Consider the following 25257-nt stretch of genomic DNA (forward strand, 5'->3'; position numbering starts at 1 on the left):
ATTAATTACAATGTTACCTTTAGTGATATCATAACATGATTTGTATTTAAGAGCACTAATAATACCTTTCTGAACTTAGCAATAGGGCAAGGTGAGTATGCTGCCTTATCTACACAGATCTTGAGTACTATTTGCTTTTGTACTTCAATACATTTAAAGTGCTAAAAATACTTTTCCATTTATTTTTTCTCTTAAAAAGAATTTTAAAGATGTCTGAGATGTCTTTTGTTTTTATACCCGTCATTTCTGGGGACTCCCTGAGAATCCTCTCTTGTGGCAAAGAAAAATAAGTAAGCAAAACCATCCCATCCAGTCATTTCACCTAGTTATGTTCTGTCTTGGCAATCCCCTGGCTTCTGGGCCATGAGGAGGGAGGAAGGGGGAAGGTTACTTGGAGCCAAACCTTAGGGATTCTTGTCATTTGCTTTGTAGCAGTCACTGTGGAAACTATTTAAAATTTTGCTTTTTTTTTCAGCATTAGTTCACACAAATCTTTCCAAGTTTACTATATTATTCACATTTCAAATTTCTTATCATACAATAACATTTTATTACATTCATATACTCTATTTTTTTCAATCATTCTCCAATCTATAGGCATGTTTTTTGTTTCCAGCTCTCTTCAATCATGGAGAGTACTACTACAGGTATATACTCAGATTAAAACCTTTTTTTTGCACAATCCAAATTGATATTTAGCATAGTAGAAGAGTTTGCAACTCCATTAATATTTAATTATTTAATATATATTATATAACATTATATTATATATAATATATAAATATATAATATTTAATAATTTAATTACGTATTAATATTTAACATGCTTTCTTGGGGAATAGCTAAACAAACATTATATTCGAATATAATAGAATATTACTGTTTTGTAAGAATTTAGTGAAGCTAGAAGTATGGATTTAGATAAAGTGATGCAAAGTGAAATCAGCAGAGTCAGGAAATCCCTGGAGGTAAAATTCCAGACTATAACGTAAATGGAAACAATAACAATCAAAACTGAATTCTCTGAAATTATAATTATCAAGCTTAGTCTCAAAGAAGGGATAATGAGAAAATACCTTCCCTGTTTCTTTGTACATGTGGAGAATCATGAGTGTGAAACACTACACAGAAAAAACTTTTTCAATGTGTGTTATTTTAGTGGACTTTAAAATTGCTTTTCAAGAACCCTTTTTATTGTAATAATTCAACAGCTCTCTAGGACAAAGTGGAGGGATGGATACAGTGGAATATGTGAGGTGATTATTAAAATAAAAGGTATCAAAAATTTATTCAAAAATTAATAACCCCAGCCCCTTTCCCCAAGTAATAGTTCGTAAAAGTTCTCTCTCATTCTTTCAAAAATTCTTTTTATGTGACCTTTAACTTGATGTTATGTATTTATTTTGAGCTATTTGTGTTACAAGTTTGGTATAAACCTAATTTCTGCTAAATGTTCTTGACTTTTTCAAATAATTCTTGCTGAAAATGGGAGTCTTCCTAAAGTAATTGATAGGTTTATCAAACACTAGGTTATTGTTTTTAATTGCTTCTGTTTCTTATCTAGCTCTTTTTCATCAATTTACTTTTCTGGATTTTTTAAGAAGTACCAAATAATTTTGTTGGATACCACCTTATAATACAGTTCAAAGCCTGATAACGCTATGTCTCCATTATTTTTTATTTCTTCTCGTTTCCCTGAATGTCCTAGAGCTTTTGTTCTTCCAAATGAAGTCTGTTTTGACTAGCACTAAACCTATAAATTGATGGAGACGATTAAAAAACATAGTGACATGGCCCAATGATCAGTGAATAGCTCTTCAATTATTTAAATAGGCTTTTAATATTATATAGTATAAAGAATGTCTTTAGCTGCGATAATACAAATTTTATATGCATATTGTTAAGTTACTTCTCAAATATTTTATTTTCTGTAGTTATTCTGAATGAAATTTCTTCCAATATCATTTTCCTCGGTTCCTGTTAGAACTGTAGAGAATTACTGATGATTTTGTGGATTAATTTTGTATCTTGTTTTTTTTTACTGAAACTATCAATTACTTCAATTAGTTTCTTTGCTGATTCTTTGAGGCTTTCTAAGTACACCATCATTTCATCTGCAAATCAGGAACTACAAAACTACATTTTAAAGAAGTCAAAAAGGGTTAATTGAGGAGAAGGGAAATACATGTCACAAAGAGTCAAAAACTCTGAGTCAGGAAGATTCTTCCAAAAATAAAATGTTTTGGGGAGGTTTTAAAGACACTGTATTCCCTTCATCCTCTCGTTTGGTTTCTTATTTCAATAATGTCAAAAGTCTTTCTTTGTACCATTTTGTGAGTTGGGGGTTTTTTTGGTGTATTTTTTTTAAGTTATGTGAGGTTTTATTTACAGAAAACAGATTTCAGTTAGCCAAAATATTCTGGGAGTAATGGCATTTGTAATAAATGTAATTTGTAATTTGAATAAATGAATAAAATATGAATAATAAATAATAAAAAGAAATAAAAAGAAAATGAAAAGTTATCATCATACTATTAAATGAGGCAGCTAGATGGTACAATGGATATGGATTTGGACTCCAGAATACATGAATTCAAATCTGGCTTCAGACACTTTACTAGCTACATATGATCCAAGGCAAATTACTTAATCTCAGTTTCTTTAACTGTAAAATGGGGATAACAATAGTACCTACCTCCCAGGGTTGTTGTGAGGAAAAAACTGAGATATTTGTAAAGCACTTAAACTCTTTCATTCTTCCCTCTTACCTCTCAAAATTCTTATCTTTACTCAACTGTGATTTCCTGTGAAGTCTTACTTATCTCAACTGCTAATGTGATTTCTTTCTTTAAATTATGTTGTATATTTCCCAAATGATAAATGGTGAAAGGATATGAACAGGCACTTTTCAGAGGAATAGTCATATGAAAAAATGCTCTAAATCACTATTGATTAGAGAGATATACTTCAAAATAACTCTGAGATACCACATTACACCTATCAGACTGGCTAACATGACAAAAGGTTGGAGAAGAGGTAGGAGAGTTGGAACACTAATTCATTGCTAGTGGAGCTGTGAGCTGATTCAACCATTCTGGAGAGCAATTTGGAACTATGCCCAAAGGGCTACAAATATGTGCATACCCTTTGACTCAGCAACACTGCTTCTAGGACTGTATCCCCAAGAGATCATGGAAATGGGAAAGCGTCCCACATGCAGCACTCTTTGAGGTGGCAAAAAACTGGAAATCAAGGGGATGCCCATCAATTGGAGAATGGCTGAATAAATTATGGAACAGGAGGACTTCAGAGAGACCTGGAAAGAGTTATATGATCTGATGCTGAGTGAAAGGAGCAGAACCAGGAGAACTTTGTACACAGCAAAAACCACAGTGTGAGAGTATTTTTTCCAGTGGACTTAGAACTTCATTGCAATGCAAGAACTTAAAAAATTCCCAAGTCTTTTAAGTCAAAATGCCCTCCACATCCAGAGAAAGAACTATGAAATTCAATCGCAGATTGTAGCAGATCATTTTCTTTTGTATTACGTTTGGGTTTATTATATTTCTCCCATTCATGTTAATTCTTCTTCTATACAAAATGACTACAGTGAAAATGTATTTAATAGGAATGTTATGTGTAGAACCTATATAAAATTGTATGCTGTCTTGAGGAGGGATGGGGGTGAAGAAGAGGGAGGGAGGGAAAGAAAAAATCTAGGTTATATGGTAGTGATTGCAGAACACTGAAAATAAATAAATAGATAGATAAATAAACGATGTTGTATTTATTTATCTGTATGCAAGCTGTATTTTCCTAAGGAAATGGCCAATTATTTTTGGTTTTGCTTTGAGCAGAACAGTGCCTAGCATACAGCAAACATTTAACAAATAAATGCTAACTGAACTGACAGCAAAATGGCTCCTGCAATGTGTCTTCATTATGTCAAAACTTATACTGAAGGGAGAGATATCTGATCATTCCTGGATAGTTTTGCAAATTCTGCTTTGTGGAACTTTTGTTGTTCAGTCATTTTTCAGTCAAGTTCAACTCTTTGTGACTGCATTTGGGGTTTTCTGGGCAGAGATACTGGAGTGGTTTGTCATTTCTTTCTCCAGCTCATTTTACAGATGAGGAAATTGAGGCAAACAGGGTTAAGTGACTTGCCCAAGATGACACAGCTAGTAAGTATCTAAGGCCAGATTTGAACTCAAGTCTTCTTTATTCCAGGTCAGTACTCCCAGACCTCTGTGCACCCAGGTGCCCTTCTGAGGGAATACTTGAAGGCAAAATTGTAAACAATCAAATCATCTTTATACCTCCATACAAACCAATTCACCAGAGTTTATGAATTACTTAGAAACAGGTGACCTGATTTAACTATTCAATTAAAAGAACATTTATTAACATCAATTATGAGGGTGCTAAGGCAAAGGGGATGCAAAGGTGAAAACAAGCCAGTTTCTGCCCTGGAGGAGCTTAGATCTGCCCAGGTAAGTAAATCTAAGGCAATTTGAGAGGAAAAAAGAAGCAATCAGAAAAAACACTTTCTGTAGGAGGAGGTTTCTGAAATGAGCCCTGAAGGAGTACAAGAAAACTCTACACTGAATATGTTATTTATTCATGTAAGTTTTAGATATTCAATATGAACTATTCAGAACTATCTCCCTTATACACACCTGGTGGAGCCAAAAGGAAACCTCAAAATAATATATGAACAGCTTCAAAGAACTCTTCAGAAGTTCAATTAACACCAACAAATGTTTATTTAAGGCATCATTTGAATATTAAAATATATACTTCAGTTCCAAGAAAGACTGATTAAGGTTTTCTAAATAAGGCTGTTTTCCACCAAAAGGCAGCAGGCCTTTTATTCTCAACATTCAACAATTGACAAATGAATGTATTATATTAGCAGTAAGTTGCTCAAGTTAGTTACAAAAGCAACTTCAATGTGACTGTTTGAATGATCAAGGTCTGTGGAGCCACAGCATGTAAGGTATATTTTTGATATATTTCTTTCGAAGGGAACCAGAGTGACTGTTACTGTAAAACTAAGTTTCACTGTGAGGTTTAGGTATAATCTTAACATAATTCATGATTCGCAATGTGTGGACTGAATAACTGGATTTTTTTAATAAGAATTAAGGGGGAGAATCAATTGTACAGAGAATACAGAACTGGCAGAATATACCATGATGTGAATGAGGGATTTTTTTGATGTGCTCTGACTTTGTCATAGGGTCAAATATTTTTCCACAGTGTTACAACTTTAAAATTATTGTAAAAATTAAAACAAGAAAAAATGATTGAACATTCTAACTCATTATTTAATAGTTGGCCAGTTGTTGTCCTTTATTCTCAAAGAGGACCAAAATGACATCACTATGTTAGAGTCAAGTTACAGTGTATCTGACTGTGGCTGATCAGACCCAATATGAGCTTGGAATGCTCTACCACAGGTGGGACACAAATAGTCCATGTTAAAATTTGGGGTGGAGTCTCTTTGGTGCATTTCTTTTGAGCTACTTCAATTCTGCTTTGCTCACTGAGCACAGGACCTTCTCTATGGGCACACCATGCTGGGTGATCCTTTGCCAGTGTCTCCCATGTCACACAATCAATTCCAAAATTAAGAGAGACCTTGAGAATGTCCTTGTATTGCTTTTCTAACCATCATGCGAGTGCTTGCCCTGTGTGAATTCTCCATAAAATAGTCTTTTAGGCAAGCATACATTTGGAATTTGAACTAAATAGCCAGCCCACTGGAGTTGGCTCTGCAACAGAGTTTGTATGCTTGGTGTCTGGCTCCTGCCAGGAACCTGTTGGTATCCTGCCAGGTGATCTTCAGAATCTTCCTAAGACAATTCAAATGGAAAGGATTCAGTTTCTTGGCAAGGGGTTGTTAAACTGTCCAGGTTTCACAAGCATAGAATAATGAGGTCAGCACAACAGCTCTATAGACCTTCAGCTTGGTAGTCAGTCAAATACCTCTTTCCCGTGCTTTCCTTCAGAGCTTCCCAAACACTGAGCTAGCTCTGGCAATGCATGTGTCAACCTCATTATCAATGTATACATTCCTGGAAAGTATACTGCCAAGATAAATGAACTTATCCACAGCATTCAAAACTTCTTGATTTGCTGTAACTGATGGTTCCATGTACTGATGGTGTGGCAGTAGCTAATGAAGCACCTGTGTTTTCTTGGTGTTAATTGTTAGGCTAAAATTAGCACAAGCAGCAGAGAATCAATGCATACTTTGTGGCATCTCAGCTTCAGACTGCATTGAAAGCACAATCATCTGCAAACAGAAAATCATGCACCATGGCTCCATTCACTTTGGTCTTGGCTTGTACCCTTTTCAAGCTGAAGAATTTACCATCGGTGCGACAGCTGACCTTGACACCACATTTCTGTCCTTGTTGAGGGCGTTTGACAACAAGGAAGAAAATATCATGTTAAAAAGCATGGGAGCAAGCACATAGCCTTGTTTTACTTCACTGGCAAGTGGGGAAGAGCAATAGTAGCATCATCCATCAGCCAGAATGCAGGCAAGCATGCCACCATGAAACTGATGTACAACTGATAAACTTCTTTGGGCAAAAAACGTTGACATGATTTTCCATAAGTTGTCATGACTGACGGTATCAAAAGCTTTGTTTAGATCTACAAACCTTGTACGTTGTGTACAGACCTCTATTCTGCTCCTGGCATTTCTCCTGGAGTTGTCAGGCAGCAAACACCATAAATCAATTGTTCCTTGTCCTTTTCTGGAGCTACACTGGCTCTCAGGTAGATGACCATCTTCCAGGTGAAGGATCAGCTTATTAAGGAAGACTCAGGCAATGACTACCAATGCCAACAATGACTAAGAGAAAGACCTTCCCTCCCCGCCATGATTGTCACAGGATAATCTAACAAACAATGTATAAATAAAAGGTCTGAGGAAATGGCTACAATTCCATTTTAAATAATTTCTCATTTTGTACAACCATGGTTATTATACTAGAATAAATGCACAAATTTCCATTGCATATTTCCTATACATTTGCATAGGCAGTCTTTTTCGTCCAGTTTTGAAATAAAAAGCAGAGAACCTAAGTTCTCTTAAGTAATGGATCAGAGGACACAAAACAAAGTTGGGTTTGGCTACACATTAATGCAGAAGAAGGTGTAAAAGCACTGCTTGATAGAAAAGTCAGGTGTTACTGCTGAGCTAAATTTTTCTGGGGATACCAAGAATACATGTGTGAAACACACATACACACAAAATAAAACAGCATTTTGGAAGTTAGCGCTTTAAAAGTAGCTAGTAAATATTTTAATTTAAAAAGTAACTGAAGTTTTACTTAAAGAAGAGATCTTTAAGTGGCTAATAATTCACTTCTATTTTGATATGTGAATGAAGATATCCTTCAATCTGGTAAACTACTTTCACAGTTTATTTGAGATTAAGTTTAACTAAAGAACCATCTGACTTAAGACGAGATAGTGTGTAACAAATCCTTTTGTTTTCTGAATTTGGAAATTAAAGCCTAGACAGATTTAGATTGTGAGCTCTGTGAGGGCAGGAACTTTTTTTGGTCTCTTTTTGTAATCCCGACACTTAGCACAGTACCTGGCACATAGTACCCACTTAATCAATGTTTACTGACAGTTTCAACTTCTGCCACACAAACTAATAATTAGACCTTTGAAAGTACTAAAAATAGTGCTGCCAAACAAAAAGGAAAAGAATAGAGAATTGATTACATACTTTAAAAAAGGAAACAAGTTGGATGTAGAATTGATTCAGAATTACATATGTAATCCTTTTCTGTTCTTTGCAAACAGATGTTTATTGGTATCTGTTAAGTTCAGACAATCACATCAGAACACATGCAAAATCAGCTAGCTAGGGTTTATGATGGGCTAGAAGGTGAGATATCCTTCTGAGTCACTGTCCAAATTACCAGAGAGTACTAAGCACATTTCCCTTGCATCTTATAGAAAAGACTATTTCTCAGTTGAGTTTTAATCATGAGATAATTTTAACCATCAATAGTGGCTGTTAAACTTTTAGGACTTTTAAAACACAAAGAAGAGTTCTCACCTTATGTGAGCTGGGTCGGCTGTGATACAGCTGCTGTGCCTGGTGCTGGCTGCTGTTGTGAGTTCCTGGTTCCCTGTTAGTATTATTGGTCTGTGGTTTCCCTGGTCTTGCGATTGTTAAATTCACTCTCTCTCCACTAGCCTGGAGAAAACACACATTTCCAGTCAGTCATTAATGATATCTTCCAATTTAAGAATTATTTATCTAGAGGTAATCACTGTTTTCCAGTACTCTGCATCTTCCTGCAATTCTCAATCTAACTGACCACTTCTCTGCAAGCAGGGATCCATTTGGGCAATAGGGGAGACAACGACAAGGGAAAAAAGATGACTGCTGGATGATATTTATTTATTTATTTTTAGTTTATATAGTAAAAAAACACAATAAGAAAAAGAAATATTATACCAGCTGATTTTTTAAAGCCCTCAGAATGACATGTGTATATTGATAGAAAAGATGTGTCTCAAAAATTTTTATTTCCCTTCTAGATATATCCATTTCATCAGTTCATGAACTGCCCTCCACCCCAATCTCCAGTTTGAGTTACTAAGTTAAACTGACTTTTCATACTCAGGCTGCCTTTCTGTGCCCTTCTCCCCTCCCCCAGGCTGAGTAAAGAAAAGATGCACAAAAAGGACAACATTCAAGAAGCAACTTCTCTGAAACACTCACAACTAAAATCCTTGATGAGGTCTTCTGTCTTCAAATATTTGGATGTTACAATGGCTATTTTTAAAAAAATACAGCTCAGTTTACTGAGAGAAAAAAGACATCAGATCAAACTTTTCTGGACATTTTTGTCAAGGTATATGGGATCATCTAAATGATTCCTAAAAACCTGGCAATGTTGCATATTCCTGTGCTATATATACACATGTTTTACAAGAGACAGTGTGGCTTCACGAAGTCCTTACTAACACACATTCTGTGTGTGACTCTGAGCAGGTCATCTAACCTTTCCAGTGGCCCAGTAACTCCCCAAGCTGACGTGTTACAGAACAGCTACCCATCTGGATGGAAAGGGACTTTCCTCACTAAGAATTCTCCATATTGGAGTTCCTTAACCTTGTTTGTGTTATGGACCCCTTTGGCAGTCTAGTGAAGCCTATGACTGTTTGTAAATACATAAAACACATAACCATTACAAAGAAAACCAATTCTACTGAAATACTGTTATTAAATTAAAAAAACAAACAAATAAACTAAAATTTTGGACACCAGATTAAGACCCTCTGTTCTTTAATAATGGAGACATAGCTAAGAACCACCTTGCCCCCTGCCTCACACCAAGCAAACTTTATAGAACGTTGGGATCCCTTTTTCAATCAATATGTATAATAGATGTTTTATACCTAATTTTATAGAGCTTTTATAAAGGGAAGGAGTGTTATGCCAGAAAGCACACTGGTGTAGGATTTAGTTAACCTAGGTTCTAATTGCAACTTGAAGTCATTTATCCTTTCCTGGCCTCATTTTCTTTATCTATAAAATGACAAAAGTTGAGAAAGAGGACGTTTAAGGTTCTTTCCTGCTCAAATTCTATTGCTTCAAACATAATTTTATCTCAGATTATTGCAGAAATTTACTGGGTTTTTTATCCATCAAAATATTGTTAAGTATATCTCATATAATTCCTCAGTTAGGAATTGAATGGCCAGTTCTAATATTTTTACTATGGGAAAATGTACTCTGCTCTATAAAACTATTATGAAGTGGCTTCTAGGAAAATGCACTGAAGAAGTGAGTGACTATATTTAAAATCAGTACCACTAAGAAATATATTTATTTCCAGTTCTTAGTTTGGAAAATTTAAGTATTTAAAGTCTTATTAAAGTTTTGGTTATGTAATAATAAATTTCACTGACTGAAATGTATGGGTTAGCTTCAACTCTGACATTTTAAGATTAGGAATAACACCTCACATTTATGTAACACTTAATGCTTTTATATAACATGTTTAACATTCATTCTCTAATTTGGTTCTTATAAGACTGTAAATATTGTATAATTCTCATTTTAAAGATGAAACTTCAGAGGGGCTGAGTGATTTAGTGAAGTTTCCAACAAGTATTTCAAAATTGCAGAAGGAATAAAAATATGAAGCTATATTTCCAAATTGGAGGGTGTGAGGACAGGATGAAAAAGAAAACGCCAATGCTTGATGTTAAAAATTCTAACACACACAGAATCTTGAGCTTTAGGATTATCAAATGGCTAAAGGGTCGGAATATTCCTAAAGGGAACAAGAGCAAATCATTAATCAGGGTTTTAAAAATATAAGGACATTCGATTGTTGGCTACTTTGGCAGTTCCGCATCAGATATTTTTGGGTCTACAAAGACACTGGATTTGATTACCAGAAGGATTTCAAAATGCAGGGTTCTTCAGCGAAAAATAGCTGTCAGTTGCTGCCTGGAACTAAGAACAATTTTTACATTGCCAACCCTGGCTCTAGACAGTTTTGGTTTTACATGATTTAGGATATTATCCTGTAAAATAATATATAATGTTTTAAAAAATATAAATCTAATCATATTTCACTGCAAATATAAAATCTCCTCATCCATTTGTCAGTATATTGTTCATATCTTGATTTATAGCTACAAAATGGGCACTGTGGAGGAGGCAACCTGTGAGTTTGAAGGAAATACCTTTTCTCAAAAAAAAAAAAAAGCTACCTCAGGGATCAAAGAAGCAAACCTACAGGATTACGTAAATAGAGATAGACGCCCAGTTTGTATTTTGATCAACAATAGGATGAGACTATAATACTTCTACCTGGCAGGTGGGCCTCTACTACCTTAGCGGTGTCCTGCTCCACCAAGATAGTCTGATGAGATTAAATACAGAGAAAACATCCCCATTGGAACAAACCTGTTCTCTGCAACTCTGGAGTCCCCAAAATGAATATGTTTTTCCTCAAATGACCTAACAATCTGTCCCCATAACTCAACCTCCCAAATGAGGACTGGTTGAGCAGCCTTACTTGATAGATTCTTTTGCTGCTGGAAAGTCATCTTAAAGTTATGTAAAACCTTACATATGTTATCTATCTCCCCTTGTTCCTTAATGCAGACATCCACTTGGCAGATGCCCATCAACTGATGCTAATGAAATTTTTTATCTTCCAGACTAGCCTCCTGCTTTATAGATCTCCAGTCAAACAGATCAAAGGAATCCCTCTCCCAGAGGATCTTAGGACCTCTGAGCCAAGGAATTCCCCAACAGTAGGAGTAACTTCCCTGGAGGTTAGTCTTTAAACAATGTCTGTAATTGTTCTTTGAATATTCTCTTCTTCTACACACTGGTCTGCCTCCTTACACTGTATATTTTTCCTTAGTGCATTTAATTATAAAATGTATGTTTGTATTTTATCATACAAATCTTTACATTTCAGGTACATTCCACAAGGCACTACAAACAGCCTAACATATCTTCCATATACAACACTGAGCCTGCAAAAACTCTCCCCACTTAGTTGTTTCCTGTGATTGTTTTCATGGAACCAATTAACATTAGGTTGCCATACTCACTAAGTGTATATTCCTTCTTTAATGAATCCAGAAATGAAAAGTAATCTAGTGGAACCTAACAGGTATGTAATAAATGTTCAATGAATTGAACTGAATTGGAAGCAGCACTGTACTGTTTTTTTTATGAAAACCAAGTCTTACTGACTTGGGAGATGGTAAATAATAAAATAAATCACATAAGAAACAGCATAGATTAGTGGCTATAGTGCAGGTCTTATAATTAGGTACTCTTGGGATCAAGACCTTCACTGTATATTGTCTCTGTGACTCTGGGCCTGTCATTTAAAATTTAGGACTCCTGGCAACTCTAAGACTATAAGTCGCAGAAAAGTTCCATCATTAGTTTCTCATCAGGAGCTTCCTACTCTAATGAAATTACAGGTTTGGTAAAAACAAAACAAAATAAAAAGACAAACCAAAACCAATAACTTAACCCTAACAAAACAAATGACAGAGTGACAATGTTGTATACTCCAGTGACTACAGTGAGTTTAGCCACCCATAACTCCTCAACTTGTTCTTATGTTGAGATTCAACATGGAAAATGTCCAATCAAGAACTGGCCACTCAACCAGTGGAGCTGGGACTTGAACTCAAGTCTTCCTGACTCAAAGTTCAGCTCTCTATCCACTATATCACATCCTTTGTTTTTTTTATATTAACAAATTATATTTAGGAAATGTATTTATAAATATTGTTTCCTTTTCTTTCAATTTATAATCAAACCAGAAGAAGCATACAATCTGTAAGCACTTTTGGACTAATTTTTAACGAAAAATACAATCAAGAATAAAGTCAGGTGATGTAAAAGAAAATAGGTAAAAAGGTTTTGATTCTTCCTTAATAAATACTACCATTTTGGGGCAATACAGTTCCTTTTGCATAGCAAGTAAATGTTAGTATCAAATGAAATTTACCTGGATAATCTGAGCAGCAAGTTCAGGTGTGCCATGTTTCAGGTCATGCCCATTGATGGCAAGTACTCGGTCATTGCTGCTGAGCCTGCCATCCTGGGCTGCAAGCCCTCCTTCCAACAGATCAAGAATAAAAACACCTGGCTCATCTGTCCTTCGTACTAATTTAATTCCAAGCTGTTCATTAGAATCCCGCTTATGAAGGATCACATGGAAGCTCTCTTCTCGTACAGAATTATTATCAGAATGGCTATAGGTTCGACTGCCAAAACGTCTCTCTCGGAGCACAGTAAGGTGCAGCACACTGCAAGGCTGCGAAAGAACAGCTCTGGCATAGTTATGAGACACGTTGCTGATGTCAAAGTTGTTGACCTAGAAAAACAAAGATTACAACCCACTCATTAACATTTTAATCTATTAATCAGCATAAATATCTCTACAGTATTTTCAAAAGAGTAAGTTAAAATATACTTTAAGAGTCAGTTATTACAAAGAATTTCTCAGAAGGTCACTTAAGATATTTAAAAGTGGCTTACTCATAACATCAAGTTAAAATTAAGTTACTGAAGTATAAGTGAAGATGGACACGGTACACAGAGCGGTAGCAGCTAGGTAGCAGCTAGAACATCTTTAACTGGACTAAATACTAAAAGACCTCTGTCAATATGTCCCCTAAATTGGATGAACTGCTGAGACAGTTATAGATTTTCTAAGTAGAGTATGTCATGTCACATGACCAAAAGCTTTCCTAAAGCCCATAATAAAATTATGGATAGGAAAAAAAGCAACCTTCAGCAAAACAAAACAAAAAAACAACCTCCTCCTCTTTTCCCACATAGCTGTCCCATGCTTAAAACATTAATATGCCATTGTTTTATATTATATTTTTTTATGTCAAGGGATTAGAATAAAACTGTGATTATATGGATTTGTTTGATCTCTAAACTAGTTACCTAAAATTAGATCATGACTTGTCTTTCCTTTCTTCTCAGACACATCCTTCTCAAACTGAGCAAATTTCCATTACTCTGATTTGTTTCATTTAGAAAATAAAAATTTTATTTCACTAGAATTAGGGTATTTCACTTAATATCTTTTATTTTCATTCTGTTCTTGTCAACAAATATGATAATAAAATATAGATGGTATATTGCAATCTTTCACATTTGGTTATTTATTAAGGTACCATAGTAATTCATATCTAAATATACAAATATTAAAAAAAGACATAATGATGAACAGAATGGGACACAGTACCCTCAGGCCAACGGATCACAGATCTATATCCTAAATAGATATTTAAGAACTTTATTTCAGCTTTGCCACTAGTATATTGAATGAATCTAATACATAAAAGACTCTTTCTGTACCTCAATTTTCTTATTTAAAAAAACAGGAGTGCTTTGCCTTACAGGGATACTGTAGGGATAAACTGATACGTAGGTAAAGAAGTTAAATATCTAAGGGACAACCATGCAGTACTACAATTAAGGAATTGAAGAATAGAAAGTAGAACAATATCATCAGAGTCATTTTAAAAATTATATTTTTAAAGATAAATTCTCAATTATAGAATCATAACTAGATTGGAAACACCAAGTGTGTGTGCACGAATAAAACAATGGTAGGAATCTAGTGAACTTTCCTTTAGACTGGGATTAGTTACTAATCATGTGCTTAATTGAATAGATAAGCCTAACATTTCTGAGGTCTCAGTTTTGTTGTTGTTCATGTGCTCAGTCGTGTCCAACTCTTCATGACCCAGTGTGGGGTTTTCTTGGCAAGGACACTGGAATGGATGGCTTGCCATTTCCTTCTCCAATGTATTAAAATAAACAGATGATGTAACTCACCCAGGATCACAGAACTAGTGTCTGAGGCTAGATTTTGAAATCAGGTCTTCCTGGCTACAGCACTGAGCCATCCATTGAGCCACCTAACTGCCTCCAGGGCAAACAGAGGTTAAGTAACTTGCCCCCACACACAGCTGGTAAGTGTGAGTCTGCATTTGAACTCAGGTCTTCTCGACTCCAGGCCCAGCACTCTGTCCAGTGAACTATTCAGAGCTGCCTCTAAAATTTTAGATAGGTAGCAAAAACCTATTTAATATATTATCCTCAGATAGAAGATATATCAGATATCAAAATGATAAGAACAGATACTATGCCTGATCCTAGCCAAATGGTCAAGGAGCAATAGGTTTATTTATCTCAGTTTATTCATTGATAAAATTAAGGAACAGACTAGATGACTTCTAAGGTCCATTCCAGCTCTGAAATACTATGGTTCTATAATCTACCACTTTATGGGGATACAATTCTTGGAATCTAATTCAAATCCTCATATTTCTTTACTAAATCACTTCTGATTCACCATCTCACACAAGTTTGATCAAAATATTAGAGCTGCTGTTGTTCGGTTGTTTTTCAGTCATGTCTGCCTTTTATCTACATATTACCTAGCTATCCATTCATAGTTTCAATGAAATGTATTCATTCATTCAAAATTAAGTGCTTGCTGTCTACAGACCACTATGCTAGTAGTTATGGGAAAGGTGGACAAATTTTGTTAATACACAATCATTGCTTTCATTAAGTTTACAGAGCCTAAGTAGGATAAGAAAAAAGATAAAATTCTACATTACATTATGAATAAGAAAAAAATCAGTGAAACAAAATGTTATTTGAAATTCAAAGACAGAAGTGACAGGAAAATCACATAAGAAAAAAATGTCATCTCATTCATCCTGATCAAAGGTTCTATCCCTTCTTTGATCCTTGTCTTTCTTTCAATAGTTAAAAAATTAATTTTTTGTTTCCTTAGCTTTCCTTCACCAGTCTAAGTTCCCTCTAAGATTTAGTACTCCTGAAATAATTCTTATGTCTGCTTCATAAACCTTTATAATCATCTATTACTGCCCTAGCTTTCTTTTGAATAGTTAAATCTCCACTGTTTGATAGTCTCGTCAGCATGTAAATCAGGCTGATTTTCTCAGTTTTCCTCTTTTCCAACTCATCTAAATTGTTTTCCTTAATATGTTATCAGAATTTCACTCTAGAGAGGTTTTTGTCCCTTCTGGCCTTATTTCTTTATCACAATTTTAGTCCATTTCTGTTTTCTAAATTCTTTGAAATCTGCTCTCTCAAAATCTAATATTCACATCAGACTACAGGGGCCCTGATTTTCTCTCCTCTATCACAAACAGGATAGAGTGTTCATTTTCTCCCAAAGTTCTCATCATTTCCACTGCAGAAACCAATTCCTTCTTCGTGAGAATCAAATGTGATACACAATTTCCCCTTAACCCTATCTCTGTCTAGAGAATTATCAGAAATTTCAAACACTTATTATAATACAACATTCATATATATATGAAATTCCACAGGAAGAGTATACAATAAAACTGCCTGGGTATTTTATTTCCCTTTGTCCATTCACTGATAATCACTTTTGTTAAATAAAATGGCTAATCGAAGCAAGTCACAATTTTTCAAGCAAACTCTACTAGGTGGATTATTACCTACTTACATACATACATACATTCATACACACATATATTAAAATCACACCTAGAAATCAGTTTATTAGCAATTTTGTGGCCTGACTAAATTTAGGTAAAAAAACTACCTAGGAATTGTTTAAAACTATAAGGACCTTCTGTTCCGACTTTACAGAAACAATTAAATGACCCTCAGTCAAGCAAGTACTGATTCTGCTATTTTTCAAATTCATCAATGCAAGTTTCTTTCAGCCTCAACATCTCACAAGTAAGTACCTTTCAAAGGGCTCACTATTCTGTTAATTCTGCTCAACTGAAGTAAAATATAAGTTTCTTAATAGCAAAAAGTCCCTTTTAAACTTGTTAAATCTTAAAGGCAAGGAGCATGGCTCCACTTAAAGGACAAAACATAACAGCTAAAATTCAAGTTTAACTTTAATATCCATTAAAGGAAAAATATCTATCAATAAATCCATTAGTCCTTCCCTAGATACAGCGCTTCTCAATATATATCATTTATTCCTTCCCTAGACAGTAATATTTATTTATGAGGGATGGCATGTGTGAGTTATTACCGATATACTAACATTTTTAAATTCTGTGGCAACTATAAAGGTTACATCAATCAATATTAAATTATGGTTTCTTTTTAAGGACTTCACAAAGATAATTATTATCTTTAGAACAGATGTGAACAAGATATAGATTAATAAATTCATTAATCATTCTTCTTTACCAAAGATATTATTAACTTATGTTTACTAATAACACAAGTGCACAAGCACTCATGTGTGCATGTGCATGCACACAAACACACAATACAACACAAAACTCAACGTTCAAAATAACTTAGACATTTATCTTCTTTAAGTTTAAATTTTCTAGAAAAGCTAAAAATTTCCTTGTTCAGCTCAGTGTTTTTTTTTTTAAATAACCAGATTATAGGTCATATGTGTTGAATTTTCAAAAATGCTACATTACAAGACCAAAGAATCTAACATACAAGAGGAACTTCAATGTCGGACATAGGCCTTCAGCAATCTAGTCCAACCTCTCAATCTACAGAAGAGGAAAGTGTAGTGACTTGCCCTTGTCAAGAGGCAGGAAGTAGCAGAACCAGGATTTGAACTCCAGTCACTGTTGCTTCATAGATTTCTCCCTCTCATCATTTCCTGCCCTTGTTTACTCTAACTTTTACATCTCTACTTCATTCCTAAAAAGTTTTATCCTTGTGAACTTTAGGAAGATTAAAGTAGGTCTTATTACGGACACAGAAGTAGCAATAACTTCTCAGGATCAGTCCCCTAGAAAAACAAAAACAAAAACTGTTGCTTTTGTCCCAATTTTACCCTCTTTCTTCAAACATTTACAATGATTTATTTTCCCCTCTACAGATCCAGGAGAAACAAAGGACACGGGCAAAACAGACAAAAATCACATGTGGGAGAACTGAGTGCTACATCAAGAATTTTTTCACACACTGGACAAATTCACAGCAACTTTGAGGCTTCTATAATGCAGAACAGAACCACAGAATCTCAAAGTTGGAACTGACTTTGTGAGGTAATTTGGTGGCACAGTGGCTAAGAGTGCTGACATGGAGTGAGGAAGACCTGAGTTCGAATCCAGCTTCAGATACTTACGAGCTACGTGACTGGGACAAGTCATTTAAACTGATTGCTTTAGTTTCCTCAACTGTAAAATGAGGATAATAACAACACCTACTTTCCAGGGTTGTTGTGAGATCAAATAAGACAGTATTTTTAAGTATGTAGCACATACAGTGCCTCCCATATATAGCAGACATTTAGTGAATGATTATTTCCTTCCTTCCTTCCTTGAAGGCTATGTAGTCCTCCAATTATCTGAAGATAGCTATTTTGTCTTTCCCACTCTCCAATCATTTTTTTGGGGAAAAAAATAAGCATTTCCTTACACGAAGAACATGTAAAAAGACTATATATGAAACCCTGAACTCCATTTTATGAACTTCTTGTTTTATGAATCTCCTATTTCACTTGCCTCAGCTATCTAACAAATTCTATACATTACTTTCAATTTGGTTCAGTTTATCTATGTGTTCTTCTGAACTTCTTTCTGTTCTGCGCATTTTTAAAAATGTTAAGATGTCCCCCTTCTCCTTTCTGGCATCACTACTGGTAATTCCTCCAGCCCTTAGCCCCTTTTCCCCAGTTAACAACTAAAAGAAAAAAACCTTTAAAAAAAAATAAGCATAGTTAAGCAAAACAAATCTACACAGTGGCCATGTCCAAAAATGTATGCCCTCTGCACCTCATATCCATTATCTCTGTGTCAGGAGGTAGACAATTTACTTCCTTACAGGTCATCTGGAGATTTGGGTGGTCACTACATTAATCAAAGTCCTTAAGTCTTTCAAAATAGTTTTCTTTACAGTGCTGCTATCCTTGTATAATCAGTTCTCTGGGTTCTCCTCACTTTGCTCTGCTTTATGTTCACACAACCCAGATTTCCTTAAATTGTCTCTCATAATAATTAGGGTACAACAGTATTCCATTAATTCATATATTACAGTTTATTTAGCTATGCCTCAATGATTTTAAGAATCAACTTAAGGTACTCCCTTAGATTCGAGTTCTTTTTCTCCCCTTTTATTTTAGGATAAGAAAATCTGTTTTGTTTGTGACTACTCCCTCCCTGGTATTATTTTCCTTTTTAGTCCTGTCCTTCCAATTTCTACTTGTTTCCTTGTTAAGTTTGAAGTATGTCTATAGCAAATTTATTTGCATATATGTATGTTCTTCTGCATATGTATATTCAACCTTTTATCCATTTCTGATAAGAATGAAACTCATCTGATGCCCATTTCCCAGTACACCTCCTTCAAGAATTTGTATTCTCACACACTCCACTTATAAGAAAGTTCCATCCCCTTCTTTACTGTTTCTCTTTCATCCAGGAACCCTGAGGGTCCTTCCCCTCCCTTTTATTAAAAGGGGTCATCCCTTGAGTAACTCCTTAAAGAGGCCTATTCATTGAATGAGCATATCTCACTCAAAGTGAGAATGTGTTTTAAGACCTTAGCCTAAAATGGCTAGGGTCTCACATAGCATCCTGGGCCATCTCCAGTCCTCCTGATAAATATCAGGCCACTGGACCCAGATGGCTCAGAAGAAAGTGAGATTGATGACCCTGCACAGACCTCCCTCCCTCAAATCAAAGCCAACTGCAAGTCAAGTCATCATCTTGATTTCATAGTCCTCTTCAAGAACAAAGGACAAACACAACCACCACCACAACGGGAATGCATTAAACTGTCTTCTCTCTCCCACCTTAAAATCTTCAGACCAAAATCTTCATACCACCCCTAGGACCTGTTTTTTTTTTCTTACTTAGCTCCACCAATACCCTTTGAAGACATTAAAGTTCTGACAGAATATTATTTTCTTTGCTTCCTATTAGAATGTTAGCATTACATCATTTGATACTTTCTAACTGCTCATATGATAAACTTCCTTTCTGCATTTTTGTGTTTGTACTTCAAGTTCCTATTTAGCTCTGGTTTGTGTGTTTTTCCCAAGAAAAATTCTTGAAAGTGCTCTATTTTACTAAAAATCCACTTTTTCCATTGTAAATTTGTAATTGGTTTTGAAGGGAAAGTTATTCTTGATAATAAACCTTTATTTTTTGCCTTTTGGAATATTGTTTTCCAAGCTCTCCTCTTGTTTCTGGTAGAAGCTGTTAGGTCTTAACTGTTCCTGACTGTGGTTGCTTGGTCACTGAACTGCTCCTTTCTGGATGCATGCAGAAATATTTTTTTGTCATGGGAGATCTAGATTTTGGCTGTGACAATCTGGTGACTTTTTCTTACAGAAATTTTGTAATAATTTTATTTCTTGCTTCATTTTTTCTATATATTCATGTAGTTCTTGTAGAAAATAATTTTTTTCCTTTGAGCTTTTGCTTACAGATATTATAGAATTATTTGCTCCTTCTTTTTAGGGACAAATATTTGTCATAATTTTCTTTGATGTACTCATTTCTCTGGCATTAGTTCTTAAGTTGGACCTTTGTGCCAGGACTAGGCTTCATTCTTTGCTGCACATCTGCAAGAGGTTATGTGGTCACACCAATGGATCTCCTGAGTTCTGGAGCTGACCTGACAGGTTAAAGTCCCTCTGGTTCTTTCAAGACCCTCTCTGGCATAAGACAGAATGTTAGGGATTTCAGAGGCCCTAGGTCTGGGTTGTCCCATTCTGAACATCATGCCAGCCATTGACTTTTTGTGCAGTTTTGAGATGGAATTGTCGTTTATTGAAGTTTTTCATTGGATTCCTTGATAATTATTTGATCTGGTGTGAACTTCAAGGTTTTGTTGGACTAGGTATGTGAGAACTGAGTGATATGCCTCCCATTCAGAGAGCCATTCTGGCAGGCAGTCCTCTTTCTAAATCTTCTTATCTAAAGACTAAATAACTCCCACTAGTAGAGCTGTTTCATCATGAAGGTAAAATCCAAAGGACCCACTTTATGGAACACATTTTATGCTACAGTTACTTATGATAAATATAAGAAAAAGGATCATGATGAATATAATTACAACTTATGTACCTATCTACTGCAAAAGATGAAACAGAAAAATCCAATCAAGACTTTGGGATAAGACCCTCGAATTAAATTTGTACCTGAATAGGAATCAGGGCTACAACATCCTCTGAGCCACTCTAGTACTTGATGACACCTATCATTTTCCTTCTCCCCAACCTCCAACTGCTTCTTCTTCCTAATTCCCATTTCCTTCAAGACATCTTTACATGGCTTAGTCTCTAGATACACCAATATCCTTTCTAAAATGCCACATCCAGAACTGCACTCTCACCAAGGTGAACTGCTAGGGGACTACCATCTTCTTTGCTTTGGCACTATACTTGTCTTAATTTAGTTCACGATAGCATCAGGTTTTGTTTTTTTTTTTTTTGGCTGCCTTGTCACACTGTTATAATCCATTACACTCTGAAATTAATTTCGTGAATCAACTGTCTGGCCATCCTCCCCTATTCTGTACTTGTGAAACTGATTCATTTGAAAACTTTACTCCAACAAATCTGCTTTCAATCTAAAAATTATAAAGCTAGTATTTATGTAACTCACGTTCCACTGCCAGGAAAGAAAAATGCTTCAGTCTTCAAAAATCACTTTACATACTGCAATATTTAATTAGAGTCTATACCTGAAGTATCTGGTCTCCAGCAAGGAGTCGTCCATCTCTTGCAATTATGCCATCTCGATAAACTTCTTGGATAACAATGTTGATCAAAGGTGTTTCATTGCCACCCACAATACTAATTCCTAACTCAATATAAGGATTAGAACGATGAATTTCAATTGTAGTAATCTCTCCTTCTGGTAAACTAGGTGGTGGTTGTGAAGCTGACAAATTTAAAAATAAAAAAAGGGAAAATGTGTTTTATCATTTAGCATTTTTTTCAGTCAAGTTAGTTACTAGATAATAACAGAAAGATATTTCTAGAAACAAAGTATAACACAAAACTTAATTAGACTTGGCTTGCCATTTGCTAAAAGATCTCTCAAAAAGAATCTTGGCAATATGCCAAGATAAGGAAAATGTGAGTTGTTGCTTTAAAACAGAACATTATTGTTATGTAGAATGACAAAATCAACTTAAATTGATTTTTATCATCCTTTCCTTTTTCAGATCAACCAAATAGTAATTTCTAAAAATTACCTAATATGTGCAAAGCAATGTGCTAGGAAATGCAGGGTACACAATTTATAGGATACGATCCCTATCCTTAAGAAGCTTTCAATCTATTGGAGGAGACCAGACTAGCTGACATGAAAATGACTAAGATAATATGAAATCAAGCACTAAACTAAGTTATATAAATGATGTAAGGTATCAAGAAAGAGTGATAATCAAGGGAAACAGGAATAATCACAAGAGGTTTCATGGAAGAGATAGGACATGAACTAGGCCTTGACAGGATTAGATGACACTTAAGAGGAGAAAGGAATAAAAATTTTAATTGTAATTTGTAAAAGATCGTTATAGTAATACACTATACATACACACACATATACATGTATATGTGTGTATGTGTGTATACATGTTTATATAAGCTTCAACCCAATTATATATGTGTGTGAATGTGTATACAAACACACACACACACACACACACACACACACACACGCTTCTTTTGAGGTGTTTCCTCCCTAAAATACAAAGCTGCTAAAGTCGGTACTATTAAATGCAGACAGATGAGGGCTTAGCTCACCTATTGGTTAGCGATACGGCAATATTCCAAGCAGGAAGATTATGGTCCAAGGTGATATGTTTCATACTAGAAACTGGGGTGAAATTTGTTGCTAAAATATACTGCTTTGCTAAAGCTACCAGTTTAAAAATCAAAAATAAAAAAGGGGAAAAGTTTAACAGCAACCACCTATAGTTTGTAGTCCAAAACTGGAAGGAAGACAAGAAGGAAATGGCACCAGGATAAAACCTTATGTGATGGCAAAATTTTTTTCCTGTCATAATTTTTCCTCTCATGCAAATTTTTATTAATATCTGATAAACTGGGGAAATCAAGTTTGCCATTAATAATAAGAGTGTTTGTGTTTTGTTTGGAATGGAGAAAAACCTGTAATACTGATAAGCCTGAAAATGCTCAATTTTGACATTAAGAAATAAAATATAGGATAAGGAGGAAAACTGCACATACTGTCTGCTACTGTATTTTCCTCAAATGCAGGGTTGTCAAGACCAGGCTCATCGGTCCACATAGGAAGAGTTGCTGATGTCAAATTCCGTTCTGCTGGAACTGTTCCTGTCCCAGCATTGTCTGGTGACAAAGTACCAGGGTGATCTATTATGTTGGATCCATTTTCATTCTCAGTTTCAGCCTTTAATTTGCTAGTTTTCCTTCTCTCTAGAGCAACTCTCCGACGGGAAGCTCCAGGACATCTAGAGAGAGAACATTAGGTTGATTTCAGATGAGGTGAGAAAGAAAAACATCAACAATGTTATAAATTACAAATTTAATACCTTAATATCTGAATCAAATCAAAATACCTTCTCAAACTAATAATTATTTACATGCAAATAGTACCTCAAAGTATCTTCAAATTGTCTACAAAAGGATTTAATCTATTACTCAAGCAAAATTCTTATTTAATGTCCCATAATACAAATGCAGAACAATTTAGGATAGAAAACATCAGGAAATACATGCTTAAGCAAGAAATAAAATAAAGCTTACTACCAAACATGTTACTTCAAACAAACTCAATACACATTTAAGGTGAGGCAGCTTGATGTAGTAGACAAGGAGATGCCAAACAAATCACAAGTCTAATCCAAGATTATGAGTAACAACTAACATGTAGAGTGTTTTAAGGTTTTCTTAATGCTTTATATATCAGTCATTTGATCTGCATAAAGTTTACCTAGTACTTTTTCCTCACAACTTTGTGAAGTATCTAAGTACTATTATTGTCCCTTTGCAGATGAGAGAACTAAGGCACACAGGTTAATTAAACTCCTTAGACAGTCTAGTAAGCATTAGAATCAAGAAGCCTTCTAATACCCAAAGCAGGGTTCTTTGCACTAGTAAAATGATTGGAACAAGAAAAACCATGAAAAAGTTGTCCAATACTTACACAAAGTGGTGCTGGAGGCATTATTCTGAAAAGTACAACACTTCTTACATTTTACAATTTAAAACGCTCATGCCTGCATAGCAATGACAGAACTCACCAATCCTGGGTCACAATGAAAAAACTCTGACTGCCCCATGATTTGACATCTCAGAGTTGCCACTCTGATATCCCCAGTGCAACATTCCCATGATAATCCCATGACTGACAGTGGACATCAATGTGCCTTGCAATTTACAGGCAAGCATAGTTATGGCCCACAAGAAATCTCCCTCATGTTGGACACACACATAAAGGTCAGAAAATATAACCCCATCAATAAACATACACAAATGGATTTATAGGTCTGATTTATCCTAAGAAGTCCCAGCATAAGTGTTTGTTTTTAAGTACTAAACATTAAGCAATAAAAAATTTTCTGTGTTATCTCACTCTTAAAACTTTGAGAAGGCAGAGTAGTGTCAGACAAGGGGGAGACAACATGGCTGGTTTTGGACCTGGAGGACCTGGGTTTACATCTCTAGCAAGGCCTAGACTAAATGGTTTCAAGGTCCCTGCTAGCTGTAGGTCTAAGATCCTAGGAAATATCCCAAGTCATCTGCTCCTGCCTTTTCTTGATTGTGCCTTCTGAGGACTCCCCCAAATTGCAGTGATTTTTCATCCTGGTCAGTGTTTTCTTTTAACTTCTCACCCCTGAAGATCCCTCTCTGTCTGTGGGGGAATCCCTTCATCTCCATGGTGACTGGTTCTTCACAAAACCTCCACTTCTGTCCACACTTGCCTTCTCTCCTGGTTCTGTTCTTGACTTTTCAGACTTTTCCACCAGACCTTCTCAGCTTTTATATGTTGCCTTTCCCCATTAGAATGTAGGCTCCTCGAGAGAAGGGTCTTAGCACAGCACCTGGCATACAGTTTGTGTTTAATAAATGCTTATTGACTCTCTCCCTACTCCAACGGTGGTGCTTCTAATACTTTTTAGTCTTAGGACCCCTTTAAACTCCTAAAAATTATGAAAGATCCTGAAGAACTTCTATTTATGTGGGTTATATCTATCAATATTTAATATATTAGAAAACATATACATTTTAAAAATATTTTATTTTAAAATAAAAATAAACTTATTACACGTGAACATAATATTTCAATGCAAAATAACTAAGCAAAAATAATGTAATGAAAAGAGTAGCACTGTTTTATGTATTTTGCAAATCTCTTTAATGTCTGGCTTAATAGAAGACAGCTGGATTCTCATACCTGCTGCATTTAATCTGTTGTGACAGGTTGTTTTGGTTAAGGCATATGAAGAAAATCTGGCCTCATATGGCTACACAGAATTTGAAAAGGGAGGTATAGTTTAATAAGCAAATAATGTTGTTATTATTATGAAAAGTTTTGACTTTGTGGTTTCCCTGAAAGGTCTCAGGGGCTCCCAAGGGTCCATGCATGGACCACACTTTGAGAAGTGCTGCCTTAAGGTAAAGATTTTGTTTAGAGTCTTTTCCTTCTACCAGCCTCCTTAAAAAGGAAGGTGAATTTAAAAAAATGTGTATAAGCACATAT

The 25257-nt window shown here is 35.2% G+C and overlaps 1 protein-coding gene and 1 pseudogene across 5 annotated transcripts in view; both read right to left on the minus strand.

The window, feature by feature from the left end:
- The window catches only part of LNX2 (ligand of numb-protein X 2), a 103062-nt gene that overhangs the window by 19442 nt on the left and 58363 nt on the right, over positions 1 to 25257 (minus strand). For 4 of the 5 annotated variants that reach the window (XM_072611796.1, XM_072611795.1, XM_072611797.1 and 1 more), the window contains 4 exons: positions 22764 to 23005; positions 21248 to 21447; positions 12543 to 12911; positions 8093 to 8233 (listed from right to left, as the gene is read on the minus strand). In XM_072611796.1, coding sequence (XP_072467897.1) covers positions 8093 to 8233; positions 12543 to 12911; positions 21248 to 21447; positions 22764 to 23005 — 952 coding nt within the window. Of the gene's footprint in view, positions 1 to 822; positions 6824 to 8092; positions 8234 to 12542; positions 12912 to 21247; positions 21448 to 22763; positions 23006 to 25257 lie in introns of those variants that run through there. The other variant, XM_072611799.1, reaches the window with a different exon arrangement.
- On the minus strand, positions 14623 to 14736 carry LOC140509442 (U2 spliceosomal RNA; annotated as a pseudogene).

The sequence above is a fragment of the Notamacropus eugenii genome, chromosome 5 (genome assembly GCF_028372415.1).
Source record: "Notamacropus eugenii isolate mMacEug1 chromosome 5, mMacEug1.pri_v2, whole genome shotgun sequence".
Lineage (NCBI taxonomy): Eukaryota > Metazoa > Chordata > Mammalia > Diprotodontia > Macropodidae > Notamacropus > Notamacropus eugenii.